The sequence below is a fragment of the Apium graveolens genome, chromosome 9, assembly GCF_009905375.1.
Source record: "Apium graveolens cultivar Ventura chromosome 9, ASM990537v1, whole genome shotgun sequence".
NCBI classification, from domain to species: Eukaryota; Viridiplantae; Streptophyta; class Magnoliopsida; order Apiales; family Apiaceae; genus Apium; species Apium graveolens.
In genome coordinates this window covers 112767316-112790303 of record NC_133655.1, presented here as the reverse complement: position 1 = coordinate 112790303, position 22988 = coordinate 112767316, and the positions used below count along the sequence as shown (strand labels likewise).

General features: G+C 35.8%; 1 protein-coding gene and 1 non-coding gene across 2 annotated transcripts; one reads left to right on the top strand and one right to left on the bottom strand.

Moving 5' to 3' along the window:
- The first annotated feature begins 5800 nt into the window (after nt 1-5800).
- LOC141688056 (small nucleolar RNA R71) lies at nt 5801-5907 on the top strand. Its single transcript, XR_012561524.1, has one exon. It is a non-coding gene; the product is annotated as a small nucleolar RNA R71 (small nucleolar RNA).
- A 14038-nt stretch (nt 5908-19945) lies between these two features.
- On the bottom strand, nt 19946-20668 carry LOC141685489 (monolignol oxidoreductase AtBBE-like 13). Its single transcript, XM_074490584.1, has one exon. The coding sequence runs from the start codon at nt 20666-20668 to the stop codon at nt 19946-19948; it is 723 nt and encodes a 240-aa protein (XP_074346685.1).
- Nucleotides 20669-22988: the final 2320 nt, after the last annotated feature.

Sequence of the window (22988 nt, the reverse complement as noted above, 5' to 3'; positions counted from 1 at the left end):
ACCTGATGCTCAAGCTAGACAAGAATAGGTTTATCAGACCAATTCATGAAAAAGTGGAAGCTGTTGAGCAAGTTCAAATCAAACAGCAGGTTCAACTGGATGAGGTCTTGCAGAATCAAGCCTCTCAACAAACACAGCTAAATGAAATCCAATCTTCTGTGGAACTCCTTCTTTCTCTACTCCTGTCAGATGATGCCAAAAAGGGGGAGAAGGTAGTTGTTAGGGCGAAAACACGCGCTAATATTCACGCAAGTACACGCGTTCGCAAGTAATATAGAATACTTTCTAGTTCGTTCCCTCAGAGACTCAGACTAAATTATTGTCTAATTAAACTCACTCACCAATGTATGATTACTTCTCAATGTTAAGATAATAACACTTAAAATTATTGATTAAATATTAACTATAATTAACTACTTAATTAACCACTTAACTAACACTTCAATTTATCAATAATAAAACACTCATGAGATCACAACTTCATTATTACTTCCTTCTATAGCCATTGTTATTACCTTTAGCATGTGACAGTAATGATATTAATCGAATAACACGAAACTGATAAAAGCCAACTTTCATTGTACTAATACCATTCTACCAAGCATCCACAATGAAGATAGAAGTTGAATAGTCATCAATTATGTTGAGTTCCCATATGTCTACAGAAATTGACAATACAACGATTTAAGCACAAGTTATTCTTTTTGATTACATAGGGCAAATAAAACTGTTAGAGTTACCCACTAATCATGCACAACGTACATGAACCTATGCTAGCATGGCAAGTTCTAAATCTCAAGATCCACCGTCGCTTCACAAGAGATTAACACCCTATCTTATATGTTCGCGACGCACATAAGATGAATACGCACAACCAATACTAGATATCAAGCAATCATCACACACTAAAGTATTAAACAATTAACTAAAGAATTCCATAATAAATCCGTTGCAACCCCATGATCACGATTAGCCCATAATAGAACTTATCGCCATCATGGGTTCATATGAAATCATGATAAACAAACACAAGAAAATAATAACTAAACTAATTATATTAAAACAGAGTACGTCACAAGAGTAAATAAGTCAAAGCAAGAAAACTAGCATCCAACGTTACAACGACACAAGAATCACAAGAAAATATGCTTCCTCTTCGTTGCGGTGTGCTAAATCGGTCTTCTTCCTTATCTCCTTCGCTTCTTGCGTAAAACACAATCTTCTTTTTTTCCAATCCCCCCTGTGAAAACGTCTCAAATCTACTTATATAATAGTCCCATAAAACTCAGATTACATAGAAGTTGGAAGCCAAACAGAAGTAGAAGTCTAAAATAATTCAGCAAAATTCCCGACCCTGCGCAGCCGCTCAGCATAGCTGCGCGGGCGCGCAGGCCTCTACTGGAAAAAATCCAAGTTTGCTCCGTTTCTTCGCCGTAATCTGCCCGTTCCTTTCCTCTCGCAATGGTGAACACATGCCAAGGCTTATTCTTGATGATTCCTCCCCCGAAATGCAACTAATACCCTGAAATGCATAAACACTAGAAAAACGCATCAAATACACAAAATACTTGATTTCAAGACACCAATTTAAGCCATTTTAAGACGTTCTAAGTGGTATAAAATGCCACTTATCACACCCCCAAACTTAAATCGATGCTTGCCCTCAAGCGTCACAGACTCAAAAACAAATAAAAATATGCATGAATGCAATCTATATGAAAATGCAGCGATCCCCCTTACTACAATTAATCAACCAAATTGCCACATCTCAACGAATGCAGTTAGACAACTAAAGATCAATAAACTCATGCAAACGGACATACAGCCAGAAACGTGGTGTGTGCAAATGCTTAACAGATATGCTTCGGACTAGACCAATTACTATGACTAGACTATCCTCAAGGCAATCCTACGATTATACAAAGAATAAAAAAATTCTAGGCACAAAGTGATATTCAACACTACAAGAACTCTGGAGCTTACTACGGAATCGTGCTTTTTATTTACAACTCAAATGCTTATTTGACCGTGCAATGAGTGAGGTCCATAAAAGACTTATACAATGGTATCCATGTAACGAGCGTTAGGTTAGCAGATCCCAGACTCTAAAAGCCTTAGGTCACTAGGCACAAAGTCCCCTAAGAACTTAATAACTCGAATACCAAAGAGCCCACTCTTGATCAATTATGCAATTTTTTTTTTTTTTAACTTCTGAGTAAGTGCGTTTCGCTCCATCTTGCTCAACCCTAGACTACTCGCAACATATGCGAGCCGGCTACTAGCCATTTGACACCTAGCCACAACTAGCAACAACTTCCATATTTTTTTTTCTCCAAAATTTTTTCTTTTTCATGCCTTTATCACTAAGAACCTATAATCGAATTCTAAGCAAAATTAAGTAGATTGACCTTGAAAACAACCAAATTATAACAACAATCTAGCCCTTACGCATTCTCTAAGACTTAGTGGACTTACAATTGTTTCTAGCATGCATATCAACCTACACAACTTAATATCACTTTAATGCTATCACTACACTCGCATCAATATCACAATTCAGTCGATAAATCATTGCAAAAGGGATCATGGTAAATGCATGAGCTACATGACATTCATAAAAAAAAAACTAAATGGCATAAATTATGCAACTATATGAACTAAACTATCATGAATATGCAACTAAATGACACACACACAATATTCCTTAACTACCACCCCCAAACTAAAAATCTTCACTATCCTCAGTGAAAGTAGTAGAAAGGAACACAGGGTATACCTACTCGGAGTCATCATCATCTCAAATGGTTCTGTCCAATCTGGTGCTGTAATGACTGGTGCCGTGATCAAACTCTTCTTGAGAGTTTCGAATGCTGCCAAACATTCATTATCAAATTTGAACGGCACATCTTTCTCAAGCAAATTGCACAACGACTTAGATATCTTTGAAAAGTCCTTGATGAATCGCCGATAAAAACCCGCATGACCAAGAAAACTACGGATTCCTTTCACAGAATTAGGTGGGGGAAGATTTTCAATGACTCCCACCTTGGCCTTGTCCACCTCCAGACCCTTGCTAGAGACCTTATGCCCAAGGATAATGCCTTCACGCACCATAAAGTGACATTTCTCCCAATTAAGCACCAAATTAGTTTCCACGCATCTTTTGAGTACGGCGCGCAGATTATTCAAACATTCATCATATGAGTGTCCAAAGACGGAGAAGTCATCCATGAACACTTCGACGTTATTTCCAATCATGTCAGAGAATATAACCATCATACATCTCTGAAAGGTGGCCGGGGCGCCACATAACCCAAACGAAACTCTGCGAAAAGCAAACGTGCCAAATGGACAAGTGAAGGTAGTCTTTTCCTGATCCTCTGGTGCAATACAAATCTGATTATACCCGGAATAACCATCCAGAAGACAAAAATACTCATGACCCGCCAATCTGTCAAGCATCTGATCAATAAATGGAAGGGGGAAGTGATCCTTCCTTGTGGCTTTGTTCAATTTTCTATAATCCATGCATACTCTCCATCCTGTAACTGTTCGAGTAGGGATGAGCTCATTCTTTTCATTTGCGACCACAGTGATACCTCCCTTCTTAGGTACACATTGTACGGGGCTCACCCATGAGCTGTCAGAAATAGGATAAATGATGCCTACATCTAGCCATTTCAGAATTTCTTTCTTCACCACCTCCTTCATGATGGGATTCAGTCTTCGCTGCTGTTCCACAGTTGGCTTACTACCTTCCTCTAGCAGAATTTTATGCATACAATATGAAGGACTTATCCCCTTGATGTCTGCTATGGTCCATCCTATAGCCGATTTGAATTCTCTCAAAATCCTTAAGAGCTTGTCTTCCTCACTACCTGAAAGGTCAGATGAAATAATAACAGGTAACGTAGATGAATTACCTAAAAAAGCATACCTCAAGTGTTCAGGTAATGGCTTGAGCTCCAAGGTAGGTGCTTCCTCTATTGATGGTTTGAGCTTCCCTTCTGCGTTCTTGAGGTCAGAAGTACCAAGAGATTCAAATTGTATGTCCAGCTTTCACTTCCAGGGAGAAGCGTTTAGATATTGTAATTGCTCGTTGCTATCTTCATCATCGCTGTCAAAATCCCCCACTAAGGCCTTTTCCAATGCATCAGACATTAGCATGTGATCGAGTTCCGAAGTAACCGCAGAATCAATCACATCCACTTTTAAGCACTCCTCATCTTCTGTAGGGAATTTCATTGCCTTGAATACGTTCAAGGTCACATCCTAATCTTGGACCCGCATAGTAAGTTCCCCTTTTTGCACATCTATCAAGGTACGGCCAGTAGCCAAGAAAGGCCTTCCCAAGATTATGGGAATCTTATCTTCCTCAAAATCCAGAATAACAAAATCTGCAGGAAAGAAGAGCTTATCCACCTTGACGAGCACATTCTCAACTATGCCCCTTGGGTAAGTAATGGAACGGTCAGCCAATTGTAGTGACATGTATGTGGGTTTTGGATCAGGCAGATCCAGTTTTTTAAAGATCGACAACGGCATCAGATTAATGCTTGCTCCCAAATCACAAAGGCACTTGTCAAACGTCAGATTGCCAGTTGTGCAAGGAATGGTGAAGCTTCCTGGATCTTTCAGTTTTGGTGGTAACTTTTGTTGCAGAACAGCGCTGCATTCTTCCGTGAGAGCAACGGTTTCAAGGTCATCCAGTTTCACCTTCCTTGAAAGAATAGTCTTCATAAACTTCGCATAACTAGGCATTTGTTCAAGAGCTTCAGCGAAAGGTATATTGATGTGAAGTTTCTTGAACACCTCCAGAAACTTCCCGAACTGTCTATCCAGCTTTTGTTGCTGCAATCTCTTAGGAAAAGGTGGTGGAGGATAGAGCTGTTTCTCCCCTGTATTAGCCTCAGGCAGAGTGTGTTCAACAGTAGTCTTCCTTGGTTCCGCCGCTTTCTCCTTTTGCTTAGATTCTTCACCTCTAATTTCAGCTTCTAATTCTTTTGCCTTTTTAGCATCAGCTACTTTTCCAGACCTTAAGGTAATAGCCTTGACTTGCTCTTTAGCTTCCTTCCTGCCTGGTACTTCCGTGTCACTGGGAAGAGTGCCAGGTTGACGATTGAGCACTGCATTGGCTAATTGACCGATTTGATTTTCCAAGGTCTTGATAGAAACCGCCTGACTCTTGCACAACAGCTTAAGTTCCTCAAAATCAGCACTAGTAGGTGCAGCTGCACTTCCTTGTTGAGGATATGATTGCCTTGTAGCATACTGCTGAGGTTGCTGGAATCCAGGTGGGTTAAACTGTTTACTCACTCCTTGCTGATATGGTGGCTGAATAGCATTTTGATTATTCCCCCAGCTGAAATTTGGATGATTTCTGTTGTTAGGATGATAGGTTGCTGGCACAAGCTGTTGTTGTCGCTGATAATTATTCACATACTGAACAGATTCGTTGATAAGAGAACACTGATCCGTAGCATGAGAACCTGCACAAATCTCACAAACCATAGCTATTTGATTAACTCCATACGTAGCCAAAGAATCAACCTTCATTGATAGCGCTTGGAGCTGGGCTGCAATAGCGGTGGCTGCATCAACTTCCAGAATACCTGCTACCTTGCCTGACGTCATCCTCTGAGTTGGGTTTTGATGCTCATTTACAACCATCGTCTCTATAAGATTATACGCCTCAGTATAGCTTTTAGCCCATAAGGCGCCTCCAGCTGCTGCATCGAGCATGGACCGAGATTGAGCCCCCAAACCATTATAGAAACCAGTGATCACCATCCAATCCGGCATTCCATGATGTGGACATTTTCTCAACATTTCCTTGTAGCGTTCCCAAGCCTCGCACATAGACTCCGTAGGTTGCTGCGCAAACTGAGTAAGAGCACTCCTCATAGCAGCAGTCTTTGCCATCGGATAAAACTTCACCAGAAACTTTTGCACAAGATCTTGCCACGTAGTGATGGACCCAGCTGGTTCAGAATGTAACCAGTCTTTAGCCTTGTCCCTTAGTGAGAATGGGAAAAGCCTCAACTTGATAGCCTCATCAGTCACGCCATTATACTTAAAAGTGCTGCAGATCTCGACAAAATTCCTTATGTGCATGTTGGGGTCTTCGGTTGCCGCTACTCCAAAAGAAACAGAATTCTGCACCATCTGAATAGTGCCCGGCTTGATTTCAAAGGTGTTAGCTTGAATAGCCGGATGAAGGATGCTTGACTGAATGTCATCAATTTTAGGCCGAGAAAAATCCATAAGAGCTGGATCAGCTTGAACAATACGATCTCCCATGTTTACTGGTTCTTTCTGCTCAGTTCCTGAATCCGAATCCTCAAAATCTAACTTCTCCGGAATATCAAGAACTTCGTCTGTCTCCTCAGCTGTATCTAAAGTCCTCTTGTGAGCACGAGAACGAGTTTGCATAAACGCTTGCTAAAGTACCTGAAACACAACCGAAAAAAAGAAGAAAAAAAGAAGTAACTACTACGTCCTAATCACTGAGTCCTAATGACCAATGATGGTAAGTACATAAACTAGACAAATACGCCGAGTCCCCGGCAGCGGCGCCAAAAACTTGTTAGGGCGAAAACACGCGCTAATATTCACGCAAGTATACGCGTTCGCAAGTAATATAGAATACTTTCTAGTTCGTTCCCTCAGAGACTCAAACTAAATTATTGTCTAATTAAACTCACTCACCAATGTATGATTACTTCTCAATGTTAAGATAATAACACTTAAAATTGTTGATTAAATATTAACTATAATTAACTACTTAATTAACCACTTAACTAACACTTTAATTTATCAATAATAAAACACTCATGAGATCACAACTTCATTATTACTTCCTTCTATAGCCATTGTTATTACCTTTAGCATGTGACAGTAATGATATTAATCGAATAACACGAAACTGATAAAAACCAACTTTCATTGTACTAATACCATTCTACCAAGAATCCACAATGAAGATAGAAGTTGAATAGTCATCAATTATGTTGAGTTCCCATATGTCTACAGAAATTGACAACACAACGATTTAAGAACAAGTTATTCTTTTATATTACATAGGACAAATAAAACTGTTAGAGTTACCCACTAATCATGCACAACGTACATGAACCTATGCTAGCATGGCAAGTTCTAAATCTCAAGATCCACCGTCGCTTCACAAGAGATTAACACCCTATCTTATATGTTCACGACGCACATAAGACGAATACGCACAACCAATACTAGATATCAAGCAATCATCACACACTAAAGTATTAAATAATTAACTAAAGAATTCCATAATAAATCCGTTGCAACCCCATGATCACGATTAGCCCATAATAGAACTTATCGCCATCATGGGTTCATATGAAATCATGATAAACAAACACAAAAAAATAATAACTAAACTAATTATATTAAAACAGAGTACGTCACAAGAGTAAATAAGTCAAAGCAAGAAAACTAGCATCCAACGTTACAACGACACAAGAATCACAAGAAAATATGCTTCCTCTTCGTTGCGGTGTGCTAAATCGGTCTTCTTCCTTATCTCCTTCGCTTCTTGCGTAAAACACAATCTTCTTTTTTTCCAATCCCCCCTGTGAAAAGTCTCAAATCTACTTATATAATAGTCCCATAAAACTCAGATTACATAGAAGTTGGAAGCCAAACAGAAGTAGAAGTCTAAAATAATTCAGCAAAATTCCCGACCCTGCGCGGCCGCTCAGCATAGCTGCGCGGGCGCGCAGGTTACTGCGCGGTCGCTCAGCATAGCTGCGCGGGCGCGCAGGCCTCTACTGGAAAAAAATCCAAGTTTGCTCCGTTTCTTCGCCGTAATCTGCCCGTTCCTTTCCTCTCGTAATGGTGAACACATGCCAAGGCTTATTCTTGATGATTCCTCCCCCGAAATGCAACTAATACCCTGAAATGCATAAACACTAGAAAAACGCATCAAATACACAAAATACTTGATTTCAAGACACCAATTTAAGCCATTTTAAGACGTTCTAAGTGGTATAAAATGCCACTTATCAGTAGTTAAGTCCAAATGCTCAATTAGCAAATCACTAAAGAAAAATGATAATTCTGAAGATGACCAGGGAAACCCTAGCAAGAGCAAAGGTCAAGGCAAGCAAAGCATCAAAGTTTCTTCACATAAACTAATTTCTGATTCTAGCAAATCTTCTACACAGAAGAATTTAAGTTCTGAAGCTGTGAATGCACAAACTCTGATAGCAAGTTCTGATAATCAAATTCTGATGAAAAAGTCTGATGTTTTGATTCAGTCTGGAAGTCAGGACTCTCAGAAGTTTTTACAAACTCTGAAGCTTAAGGGAAGGGAGACTACTGTCTACTATAAGGATCCCAAGATTCAGACTCTTGATGAAGAAATTGCTAAAAGATTGTTTCTCAAGCATAATCCTGGAATATATTTAGAGACTCTAAAGGAGGAAAAAGCTAGATTTGTAGCTGAGAAGACAAATCCTAAGTCTAAAGCTTCTAATGCAAAGAAACCTCCAAGGCCTAAGGAAAAAGGCATTGTGATAAAAGAAAGATCTGCCACAGAGATTTCAAGATCAAGCACTAGATCTCAAACTACTACTGATCCCAAATAAAGGAAAAGTTGGGGAGACAGTCAACAAACAGAAGATGAAGATTCCTCAAATACTGATGGATCCTGTGTGCAAGATGGTTCAGGTTTTTGATGATGCTGTTCCTGAAGATGAAACTGTTAAAACTCTGAAAAGAAGAAAGGTGACAGAAGAATCTAAGACAACCTCTGACATAGCTCAAGTTGTTCAGAGTGAAGAAATTTCAAAACAGCAAGCGACAGAAGAATCTACAAATCCTGAACAAATCATCAAGACATCAACCTCTGACAGAGCTCAAGTTAATTTGAACAAGATGACAGTTACTGATAAGAAGAAACTCCTATGGAAAAATGTTAAACCATCAGATCCTAAAAAAAGTCAACTGCTATCTGATCAGGGTTAGGATCAAGTGAAGCCAAGATGAAAACATGAGTTGAAGTAACTATCAAAGATCCATTCTTATTAACTGACAAACCACTTGAGGAAGTTACACAGAAACACCTTGACAAGGTTATATCTGTTCAAGAGGTACTGGATGCTCATGATGAGAGTAATGTCAAAGAAAAGCTGATTCTATTTCTTAAAGATGGAAGAACATACAGAATGTCATTATCAGATGTGCTGAATAAATATCTGAAAGAACTTCAATTCTTTCATTATCTTTTGGAGATAAAGTTTGAGATTACCAGAAGATGGTCAAATTTTATAATGAAGACCATAAGGGATAAAGCCAGAATCTCTGGATCAAGGGTTGCAGAATTTATTCCAAAGATAGTTGAAGATGATGGAAGTGAAATTCCAAAGAAGAAGAATTCTGCTAAGATAGAAGTTATTCTGAAAGAGAAATGTCTATGCTACAATGAAGACTTTTCTCATCCAAGAGTAATCAGACTTGGTGATAGTTTGGAAAGAAATCACATTTCAGCACTTAGGACTGCCATCTACTAGATTGGAAGTCAAGATAAAGAAATGAATCAAGTCAAGGCTATATTAGCTCAAGTCCTGAGAAATGCAGAAGAGAAGCTGATATCAAACTTTGTCAAGAATCACTTTGGATTGAGATTGATTCAAAAAGATTGGTAAAAGCTGCAAAGACTATAAGTTGTAGTTAGTTGTCTAAATGAACTCTCATTGCATTTGTACTTATATGTTTTTGACATCATCAAATCTATTAACTTGTATATTTTTCATAATTTACAAGTTGGGGGAGATTGTTAGATATATTTGTGATGTCATGTCTAATCTGATTTGTTTAGTTTCAGAACTTAATATCAGGACTTATCAGGACTTACTGGAAATCAGGATTTATTGAAGACAGGAAGATATCAGAACTTAAGTTATCAGAACTTGTGATATCAGAACTTAAGGAAGAATATACTTCAGAAGTAAAGTGCGGCTGATTTCTAGGAAAGGATATGGACTAAAACAAAAGAAGATATGCTGTAGGAGTTGGACGACTAGAAGACTTGTAGAAGATAATATCTGATTGATGTATTTTAGGAAGATATATATTTCATATCAATTAGAAGATATATTGTAACTGTGTACTATATAAACACAACTTAGGGTTTACATTATAAGTGTTATCATTCATGAGAATATTATTCATTGTTCATCATTTAGAGAGTAGTTTAACCTACTTTGTAACAGAACTTATTATATTGAATAAACTTGATTATTGTTACATACTTTGTGTTCTAAATCGATTTGATTGTATAAACACTATATTCAACCCCATTCTATAGTGTTGTGTAACCTAACATAGAGGTTCTGAAATAGATAATGCTTCTTGAGGAGCAAGAGTGGGAGTTCGCTGATGAACGTCGACGACTTCTCCAACACCTAGGAGGTGAAGGAAGAGGTGGTTAACCCTCACGAAGAACCCCTCCACGTGATCGATCACCTCCATGTTGATCACCATCACCTTGTAGGAGAAGATCAAGATCTAAATAAAAGAATAGACGAAGAGGGACACCTCCTCGACACAGATCCCAATCACCTGGTGGCCGAAGGGACAATGATGAGCGGAGAGGAAGTGACAGTCGAAAGGATTATTTCAAGGATGGTGATGATTAGGAGTAGGATCGTAGAAATGAGGTAACCTATCTTCGTGAATAGTTAGAAAAGATGGAAAAATCTATAACTGGGGCTGGTATTGATCACTATTCTACCGAGTCCCCACTTTGCAGGTTCATCAAAGATTATATCCATTGAGCTGGGAACCCGATCCCTAAAATGACGTCTGATGATCGAAAAGGTGATCTGTATCAGTACATGACTCAGTATGAGAGACATATGCGATTAGCAGTACATGATGATACAATTATGTGTCAGATGTTTGAGGTATACCTCAAATATAGTGCGCAAGGATGGTACAGAACCCTTATATCTAACTCAGTTGACTTTTATGATCAGTTACGTAGTAAGTTCCTTAAGAACTTTGATTATAATCGAGGATGAGACATATTACCATTAGTGTTTGTGCCCTAAAGACAACACTATGATGTTTTAGTTTAAGACATTTGGATTATTAATATTGATGTTCAATCAATTATTTCTTTTATAATTTATTAATTCTTAATTTACCGTGATATAAATGTTAGATTAATAAGTGCCCTTGGAATATGATATATAATTCTATATCTCTAAGTACGTGACTTATATATGAGATTATGAGAATAGTATCAATATTTCTAAAGGTCCCTAGTCGAGTATTATTATAAGGGACAATAATAATGCATTAAGACTAGTATGTTTATTGACTGATGATCACATCTCATTGATCATAAGTATGGTGATACTAAAGTCAAAACATAGACACATATATTTGATACATGGTGCTGGATTGACCCGTTGTGAGATACTACATGTTTACAGTGTCATAAGTTATTCTCACAGTGATAATAATGTAATGGTTCTTAGACCTGAAGTCATTATATTTCTATACGAGAATTAATATACATTGATTCCATTAAAAGTTATCCTTGACCGGGTAATGATAAAAGTGGACATTGGGTATATTATGAATCGTATGAGAAGTATGAATGATCTAGGTGAGATTTAACCCTCCTATTTTAGGAGTGATATTACTGGCCTCTTGTGTGAGATAAACTGTGAAATGCGTGGCCACACTCAAATGTTGATTTGATATGATAGTCTACTCACTGATCAAGGAAACTTGGATTAATCTATGATGAGGATGGCACATTATATGCCTCTAGTTTAATCTATAATATTTGGTTAAAGGGATTATATTACATTGTACATTATCACGGAAGGTTTAATCGAATCACCGATTTAATTATTATAACTTGGGTAGCAATGACGTATTACCAGATGCCGCTCATTGTTTATAATTTTAATATGAGATATTAAAATTATTGCCAACGTAATAATAACCTACAAGGTCACAGACAAAGAACGTTTGAAGGAGAATTAATTTAAATTATGAATTTAAATTAAATAAGTAATTTGTTTTATTTATGATATTAATTAAGTATGGCTTAATTAATTAAATAAATAAAATAGAGAAATTACTTAAACTAATTCTGAAATAAGTTATTAATTAATCAAGTGTGACTAATTTAAATAATAAATTGGGACTTCAGATTAGTATTAATTATAATTCGATTATAATTAGAAAACTCATTCTTCTTTCTATATAAACTCTTTGAGGGCTGATTTATATATAAGGATACATGGTTTATAAAACCCTAGCCGTTCAAGGAGAAAGAGGAAGAGAGGTAGAGATGGAGTTTTGGGTGCTAGTACACATCAATCCTTCAAAAAAAGCGTTCGTGTGGATACCGTAGAGCGTAAATCGCGAGAGCGGGATACGTGGTGATTCAACAAGGTTTGGAACTCTATTAATCCTCCATTAATGAACTCTTATAGCTTCTTTAAGGTAAAGATTCTTACTACGAATTAAATATCTATTTTTGCATGGATCCTGCGTAGGGTTTTGATTTTATTCCTGTTTTAATTTAATTTTACATCATTTCTGTTACGTTTATGTGCTCGAAACCCTTTGATGGCATCAGAGCTACTTGCGAAAGTGTTTAATTTGTTTATGTGTTTAACCATTTTTGATATACAAGCATGTACGTGATTTGCCATATTTTGATGTTGATACAATATGTTTGTATATGTATGGTTTGAATATACGATATTTATGTGAGTTATATAATCATATGATGATTATATAATATGTATGTATACTGATATATACATGATTTATGTTTATTCTTATTATGATAATCATATTAGATATAAATTCTGAATCAGATGTTGAGATTCTCTGAAATCTAAGTCTGATGTCCGATTTTTGTGAATGAATACCCTATTTGATAAGAAATCGAGCGTTTGACGTCGTTTACTGCCTGTAAACAACAATTTAATGTTTTCAGAATTTGATTCTGGTTTTTCTGTTTTTTCCATATTTTGTATTTATGAATAGATCATGATGGGTATGATATGTTAAGATCAGATTATGTGTTCAAACATGTTCTTATGTGTTAATTGAGCATGATTGATGGTTATGGCTTATGACCTTAGGTTAATGGTTTTGTTTTTTAAATACGGCTTGCATGTCGTTTGATCTTGTAATTATAAATCTGAAATATAACTCGAGTTCTTTTTGTAAGTTCATTAGATTAGTTTTTATATTTCATTCTTGTAATGTACATGAATACATGAAGATTTGATATAAAGGAAGGGTAATCTCACATGGAGGCCATCCAAGGAAGTAATACAAGGAAGAGACAACTCAAAAAAGAAGACATGTAATTGTTAGCTTGTATTTATTTTTCACCTTAGATCGGCCTAGAACTTAGTCATTAGCTTGATGAAGATCACATAGGATGAAGCCATAAACTACCACGTTTACTTTATTTCACTTTACATATATATGCTCATATGATGAATGTATGTGTAGATTAGTTTAATAATGCATGCTTAATTAGATTAAGGATGTATGTATTAGATACAACACCCATGCCATGCTTGCTAAACAAGATTAAATCTGTAACGATTCAAGATTTTAAAATAAACAAACGGTTATGAGATTCTCGTGTTTATAAAAAATGTAATAAAATACTAATCTTCTTTATTTCCAACATGGGGCGATTTTGTCAAAAGCGAGTTCATTGAACTTGTAAGGTTGTGGGTTTTAAGCGAGACCATTGTGACTCTCTCACTACCTGGAAATCAAACCATTGACAAATATTGATTTGAAGTATTTGAGTTATATGTGCCTCACCGCTCATTTCATTGATGATCATTGGAATTTGCATAAAAGATTGATTAATTTTTGCCCGCTTGCTGGTCATTCTGGACAAGTTATTGCTAGGGCTGTTGAAAAATGTCTTACTGAATGGGGAATGAAAAATATTATGACTGTAACAGTTGATAATGCAAGTTCGAATGAGGTTGCTCTTGATTGTTTGAAACAACGATTTAATCATTGGAAGTGTGGTGTTTTAGATGGAAAATATTTGCACATGAAGTGTGCTGCCCATGTTTTAAACTTGGTTGTGAAAGATGGCCTCGATGACTGTAACACCCCCAGATCCGGGGTCGGGAATCCGGGTCGTCACGGTCTTTCTTTCCATAAATATCACTCAACTTAATTAAAAATAAATAACCTCATGCTGTGACCCCACAATAACACATACCACAACACGTTATAATCTCAGAGATGAAATTGAAATAAGTACAAGTCTTTGAATCCATAAATTAAAAGTTATTACAACCCAAAATGATTACTTAATAAGTTTACAGTTAGTTTCCATTAACCAACACAAGTTATAATTATTCATAATTGATTCCCAAAAGTAGAATGCCTGATCTACAGATAGATCTACCTCTGCAGCTATGGTAGCTATGATATCAACGGGAAGACGCGGGACGCTTTCCACGCTCTTGCGCTGGGTCTGCTTGAGCCTGGCCATCCTTCCTAACTGTTGTTGTGTGATGAAAAAATGAAGCAAGAGTGAGCATTACAGCTCGCATGATAATATATAGTTTAATCAATAATGCAAGTATCTACATAGATAACTTACTGAAAATCTTTATCAAGTGTAAGATAATTACTTACTGGATATAAGCTTAAAGGAAGATGAAGTTACCAAATACTTCACTACACTTATATCATTTTAGAAAATTACTTGAGCTACCACTGTTCAAAGTATAATAAATTTTCGAAGTTCGTCACATAGATGAGACTACAAGATAAGACTTGAATAGATTCAATCTTTGAAATATCATTTGAAAGATTGAAGTTATGAGATACTTCATTAGTCCCGATATATATATATACACACACCTATATATATAGATATACATTTCATACACTCTTCTGCTATTGAAGTATAAGCAGAGTTGTCATTCCCAAGAATTTTGGAAAGAAGAAACTTTGGCATAAACCTGATATCTTGCTGATCAGGCAAAGATATTAATTAAGTCACCTTTTCTACTAGTAGATGGATGAATTTCCCACTGGTCATTACCCTGGCCGCATTAGGACCTTATGCTGGACTGCCACTCAGCCACTTACGCTTAGATGGACTGCCACTCAGCCACTTACACTTTAATGGACTCCCACTGAGCCCATGTTGCTTATGCCGACACATTTCGACTGGGCTTACTTCCCGAATGTTGGGCAAGTAATCAAACGATTTTATCAAGTTAGCAACTTCATTGCTCCAAAAATACACCACTGAGCCGGATCCCTTAGGTTTTGAGCGAGTATTTAAATCCCCTTCAAAAGGAAGATCTGAAATCTGAAAATGAGTTTTGGGATCCGCTCTAACTTTTAAAATTATTTTGAAGACTCGAAAACATTTTAAAGAATGTTTAGAGTAATGATGATTTAATAAAATAATTCAGTCCCGATATGTTAGAAAATATCTGAATATTATTATTTAAATAATATTCCCATAAGGATAATCTTTATAAAAATAATTATAGTAGAAGTTTTAAAACTCATACTGGAAACGAATAAAAATAACAAAATATATACTTATACGAAGTACGATCTTTATTTGAATAATTGAAAATAAGTTTGATTATTATTCAAAACTATATATATATATTTATATATATAAAAATATATATATTATACTCGGGAACATCGACTCCCGGTTTAGAAAAATGTTCACCTTCGGGTCCCCTATACTAAGGGTATACGCAACTACTGCTTATCTCTAGCATATGTATTATGCAGTTTATAAGCATTTGAATTGATAATAGAATATCAAGATATCACAAAATGCATATATATATACCATATCAATATGCTCCAATATATCGCAAGGTTTGCTAATAACAGTCATGCACTTATCTCAAGATAATGCATCAATATATTTACATCACAACAACAATATAACGGGTAGAAAACATGCCTGAGCGACTGAGGGTGGTAAAAGGCTTGGGGCGAGTCTGGTAACCTGTAAACAACATATAAGTTGGAATTAAACCACGATCGCTTAAGAAACTAGACTTTAACCAATTAGACCCTAACGTTCGCTTTTGCGCTTAACGATTTACATAAGTCGCTCGAGTACCCCCGGCTCCACCATTTTTATAAAACTAACCGTTTAACTTTTTAAGGCGACTCTTTCGCGAATACTCTACCAATTGTTCAATTAATCTTAAATAATTGTTTCATACTCCAATTAGTCATTTAAGGACCTTAACCAAGGTTTCAAAGTAAAGCGAGGGTAATGATTTGCTCGTGAAACGCCGTTACTTAAAATGATCGTTTCTCCTAAATCGTATATCAGATCCAAGCGAACCACATATCAAAATGAAGCTTACGACACGATCTAGCTAAACATGGCAAAGTTACAGATTGGTCAGTTAGCTTTCTGTCCCGAACACTAAGAACAAGCAGTTGAATGAAAACGGGTATTACGACGGCTATGTTTACGCGTTTACCAATGTTTATACTACTCCAATCAACCACAAACCAACTCATAACCATCAATACAACCAAAATTCATCTAAACCTTACTACATCAGTCCATAACCTCAAGATTTTCCAACTCATTCAATCACAAATATGAGCCACTTACTATACTTAAGGTTCATTAACAAATAACCAAGATTCATAACTCAAAATCACTACAAATCCAACCATACTTTAAACAAACAAGAATCATGCTTCTCATAAACTATATCAATCAAAACCACTCCTAAATACTTAAAGTAAAGCTAGGGTACGAGGTTTTACCTTCCTTGGTGAGTGATAAGTGGCTAGGAGGCCTTAAGGAGCCTTGATCTAACCTCCTGCAAGCTTGATCTTTCAAAGAAATCAATAACACAAAAATTAATTTCAAGAAATTACTATTAACCATCTCCTTCCTTGATTTATTGGAAGAGATTTATAAGGAATTGGAAGCTTAAACTCCTAGGATATACTTATCTAATCATAGGGAAGCTTACATAATTACCTTGGATTTGATTATGGAGTGAAGCTTGGAGTTGCAAAATTCTCTTCCTTGAATAGTAAAGAAGCCGAGAGCTTGTTCTTGGAAAAGCAAAGTCAACTTCTATTTTGTGTTATGATTTTTGTTGGTTGCTTCCCCTTTTTGGCTTGGCTACTTTTTAGAATTTACCATGGTAAATTTTACTTGGCCAATAATCATCCAACAAAACAATTCTACTTGTCATGCTTATGTCATCATGATTGAGTCATCTTTTAACACATGTCTTCTCCTTGTGGTGTGATGACATCATCATCCACTAACCTCTTTGATTAACCCTTTATTACTTGGCTAATGACCGTTTATCTGTTATACGGTTCGCTTAACTTTCGTTCTTGTTTGTCGTTTGAGGGATCATACCCGGGATCTTATTACTTGGGTTCCCCTAAACCTTTCTCAATATTTTATATTCCTTTTATTATCCTCTCTTATAATCCTTGAATTTAAATCATTTTAATCATGTCACCTTATACTCAATTCTTTCGGTATCTGGTGGATTTTCGGGAACAAATCAAAGTGTTCGAATTTGGATTCTGACGATCTTTACATACACTCATATACTTTATAGAGTACTAATAAGATCTCAGAATATCAATAAAAGAACTCCTACATAGTGTGGCATGAAAAATTTCCTTAATCAGCATAATCCGCAAAATCAATATTCATAAGGATTACAAAAAGTCCAAAATTTTTGGGGTTATTACAATAACCTTGATATTTCAATTGTAAAAGCTCGTACTTTTATGAATTATGTAAGGTCTTCTCCTGCCAGACTATAAAAGTTTAAGGCTAGTGTTGAAGAAAAAAAATTATATAGAAAAAGTCTTGTTTGTCTTGATGTTGAAACCATATGGAGTTCCACATATTTGATGTCGGAGTCTGCTTTGAAATTCAAGAAGGCATTTTCTAATTTAATTTTGAAAGATTCGACTCTTAAAAAAGAAATGAAGAAGGTTGGCGGAGATTTATCGGCTGAGGAGAGGAAATAAGTATCAACTTTTTTGCCATTATTAAAAGTGTCTTATGATGCTACTTTGAAACTGTCAGGTTCATTATATGTAACTTGTAATTACTATATTGATGCTATATTTGGTGTTGGTTACATGCTATATCAACAACTTAACCATAAGATGCAACTGTGAAGCATATAGCCACACAAATGAAGTTGAAAGATGATAAATATTGGGGTAATATTGATAACCTCAATTATTCATGTTTGTTTCGGTTATCCTTGATCCAAGAAGGAAAATGGTTTATGTTGATTGGATGGTAAAGACCGGGTTTGGCATTGAGAAAGCTAAGAGTTTATATTTTCATAATAAAATCCACTTTTTTTTATTATTTGATTTTTATGCTTCTTCTATGCCTGCTACAAAGAGTGTTGTAAAATCAAATAGCACAGGTTCCACATATACCTTTATTATTCAGAGTAAAGACAAGGAAAATGAAAAGATGTTTGATTTTTCAGAATTTTTAGGCAGCACATTTGAAATAGAAGTAGGAGGTGGGATGAATGAGAAAAAAGTCGAGTGGGAAAAGTATTTGGAAGATGAACGTGAGTCAACTGAGGCATGTCCTAATGTGTTGCTATGGTGGAAGGATAACAAACATAGATATCCTACACTTTCTAAGTTAGCTAGAGTTGTTTTACCAATTCCCGTGTCTACTATTGCTTCCGAGTCTGCTTTTAGTATGAGAGGTCACGTGCTCGACTCGTTTCGTACTTCTTTGACTCCTAGAATGGTAGAAACTTTGATTTATGTACAAGATTGGTTGTGCACTGCTAAGCAGCCCTTTATCATAGAAGAAAGTTTACTCGAGCTTGAAAAACTGGAAGAAGGTCAGTTCAATATCTCTTTTTATTATAACGTAATTTAATTAACCAATTATAAGCTTGCTATGAAATATGAACAATGTTATTTCTGTTCCCAATATATAGGTATGAAGAAATTGACGTTGGAGCAGCCATTGATACTTATTGATGAAACAATTGATAATTTTTCATACTTTTAGCTTGTTTCAGACTTTTCTGTTTCAGACATTTATATTGAACTGAATTGATTTCTTTTTGTTTTCTTTTTGAATATGTTTTATCCTTCTGCCAATAATCTTAATCTATGTCAATTTATTATTGTTGTTTATATTTCTACTTAAATATCATATGCTTTAGTGTTATAGTGTTATTATGTTAGTTGTTTGCTACACTTGTTCATGTTGGCTTTTATTTTAATTTACAAATGACATAAGAACCAGACTTCTATTATCTAGAAATTGTAGTTCCTGCTGCCAGTGTAGTACTAATAACAAAACCAAGCTTCCTTTAGTCCATAAGAATCATATATAATGGTTAACCCCCAAAAGGCTTTTGATCTTCTGATGATGTTTTGTATCTGCAGTTCGCCCAGTATTCATATCCCTTTAGCGTTCATAGAAAGATGAAACAATGAGTAAGTTACATTTGGGAATAATTTTAATATTGTAGTTTGTCTGCAACTTTTTCCACGATACTTGAAATAATGCTTATTTTTAAATGGTCATTTGAGTCTGATAATATGGTTCATAAAGAAAGCACTTGTATCATATATTGGTTTTCTGATTATATATTTTACTTTTATTCTACTTGTTTTATTTTATACAACTAATATTTCAGGTGTACAAAAGCTCCGCATTGAATCATGGTAAGTATCTTATGTTCTCAAGTAGTTTAGGAAGCCCAATGTTGATGGGAAGTTAGGTACATCAAAATGTTCAGGGCTTTGGCAATCTAGTGTTATAAATTAGATGTTGGTTTCTGATTATTTCTCTGCATTAAATAGGGTGGATCATATTTCTATGCACCTCTTGGAAACATGGGAGCATAAGCTACCATGTAGTTATAAATCTTTCGAATCCAGTCAACGTGCTTTTATTTTGTATCTTTATTTGCCTCAGTCCAGAGAGTGAAATACTGAATTTTATATAATGTTCCTTTCTATGAGGAAAAGGCGTTTCCGATTCTGAGATTCTACTCATCATTCCTCCATATGGATTCAGTATCATTATAGGGGAAACTTCTTTCAATATCTTGGTCCATAGTCCTTCAAGTACTATCTCTGGTATAGGTTGTGTCATGAAATCGGATTTGGCCTTGAAATAATTCTTGAAAGTCGGCTTGCCTTTTAGAAGTACTTCAAGTGGTGTGTGTACCGGATTTTGAGCAATGTAAAGCACTGATTGAAACCAACTCATTTCGTTGCAGTCACTTCTTTTCACCCCAAGTTCAGGGAAACTTTTCAACCAAACTTCAAGTACTTCATCAGCTGTACCAAGAAAAAGTGCACTATATCCTATTGTTATTATTCTTTGTCCTTTTTTAGCCGAGTCAGTTGGTTGTATAATGACTCTAAGGAAGAGCCTTTCATCAAGCTTATCTGCAACTTGTTTCCATTTGTAGAGAAGTTTTGTTACACCTTGATCTAAGGTTCTCAGAACATAAAACCCTGTAACAATTGATGGCACTGGGACAAGCTTTATTTTCCAGGAAACAATGACTCCAAAACTTCCGCCTCCACATCCTTTGATGGCCCAAAATATATCTTCTCCCATTACTGTTAGGAATATGTTGTTTACTTGATAATAACTTGAACAAAACACTTAGTAGATTTTATATAACTGAATTTCTAGCTTTCAACGAATGATCACTTCAACATCCGTTGAAAGAGTAGCTTATGTACAATAAGACTAGTAGCACATTTCTGCATACTTGGATAGCTTAGTGAACTAGATGTTATAGATTGTTTAAGTCATGTTAACTAATAGATTGATATGCAAGATAGGATGGTTAATTATAAATATTAGATGCCTTGTAATCTTGTAAATGAAATAGAGTTAACTGCCAAAAAGATATTCTCAACGGATGATTCACAATGTTTCAATGGATGATCAATATAAGCCTCGACAAATGATCAAATAGAGTTCCAATGGATGATCAAACATAGTTCCAACAGATGATCAGACAAAGTTCCAATGGATGATCAAACAGAGTTCCAACGGATGATCATACAAAGTTCCAACGGATGATCAATCTGAGTTTCAATGGATATTCAAATTCAAAAGAGCAGTTGATAGTGACTTGATAGTCATATGCGTTGATTATATGCAAATGGAATGTGGCAGCCTGTTTGAAGGATTTAGAGAACAAAGAAGCATTTCCATTTTCATGCTAAATAGATGATATTCAAAGATGCTGGAAAGAGAAGTGTAGCAGCATGAAGTTAGACTAGATATAGCTTGTCTTATTATCTTGTCTTTTCATCATATAACTTGGTGATATATAAACCAAGTGTAACAAGTTGAATAGTATTTAAGTTAGTAAGCAAAAACTAGAGAAAAAGATAAAGCAAAATCTGTAAAGAATTTCTCTGTAGTTCTTGTTGTTCAACTTGTAAAATGCTGTGTACTATTTGTATCACAGAGTTCTCTACTTAATATATATCTCTGGTGGAAAATCAATCCACCAGAAAGTTTTTAAATACTTGTATTTAATTGCTTTGTGATTTGATTTTTGTTATATTCTTATTCCGCACCATTGCAAATCAAACACAGTTATTTATTGTAGAAGAATCATTCTTAAAATAAAAAAGAAGCCAGAATTACATTCAACCCCCCTTCTGTAATTCTTGTTTAGATTGTTTGGGAATAACAATTGGTATCAGAGCAAGCTCTTGAAGAACTAAGAGTTTAAAGATCTCAACAACTAACAAGATGAGCAGAAAAGATGTTGGGGGTAAAGATTCCATTTATGGATAAAGACAAATACCACCATTGGAAGGTGAAGATGCACCTGCATCTCCTATCTCAAGATGAAGCATATGTGGACTGTATTGAGAAAGGTCAACATGTTCCTATGAGAGCTGCTACATGAAATGAACCATCTGTCCCAAAACCTAGAGTAAAATGGTCTGATCCTGATATTGAACAAGTTCACAAGGATAAAAAGACCATGAACATTTTGTATAATGGTGTTGATGGTGACATGTTTGACAACATCATAAACTGTAAAACTGCTAAGGATGTCTGGGACATAATTCAAGTCATATGTGATGGAACTGAACAGGTAAGGGAAAATAAAATACAACTCTTGATTCAGGAATATGAGCATTTCCATAGTGAAGAAGGTGAGTCACTCACTGACATTTTCAGTAGATTCCAAAAACTACTGAATGCTCTAAAACTACATGGAAGAATCTATCAAACAAAAGATTCAAACCTCAAATTCCTTAGATCCAAAGGAATGGAAGCCTATGACAGTCTCATTGAAAAACTCTCAAGATTACAAGGAATTCACCTTGGATAGACTGTATGTATAACACCCCCAAATCCGGGGTCGGGGATTCGGGTTGTCACGAGTTTCATTTCCCTTAATAACACTTAATCTTAATAAACCACCAACTACTGCGTACCGTGACCCCACAATACACACACACACCACAAGTTATAGTCTCAGAGATGAATACCAAAAATAACACAAGTCATTTTATTCCACAATTATAAGTCATTACACCTCAAAAGGGTTTCTGAATAAATTTACATAATCTTTGCCATTATTACAATTCATAATATACATAAGTCTGGTACGTCAATAGTTGAAAACCTAGCCTATCGGTAGTTCCTACCTCAGCTACAGTGGCATCAACACCTACAGGAAACTGCGGAACGTTTCCTATCCGCTCGCGAATTGGGAGCTTGATCCTGTTCATCTTGTCTATCTGTTGTTGTGTGATGAAAGAAGAAAGCAAGGGTGAGCAACAAGCCCACCAAAATAACATGTACAATAATTTATAATATATGAGCATTCTCATAGTACTCATAAAAGTCTTGGTCAAGAGGAAATGAACCAAGTTTGATATCTTAATGCGACGAAGTC

What these genes read in the sequence shown, in the direction of transcription:
- LOC141685489 (XM_074490584.1), bottom strand. Translation starts at nt 20,668, where the DNA reads ATGGGAGAAGATATATTTTGGGCCATCAAAGGATGTGGAGGCGGAAGT.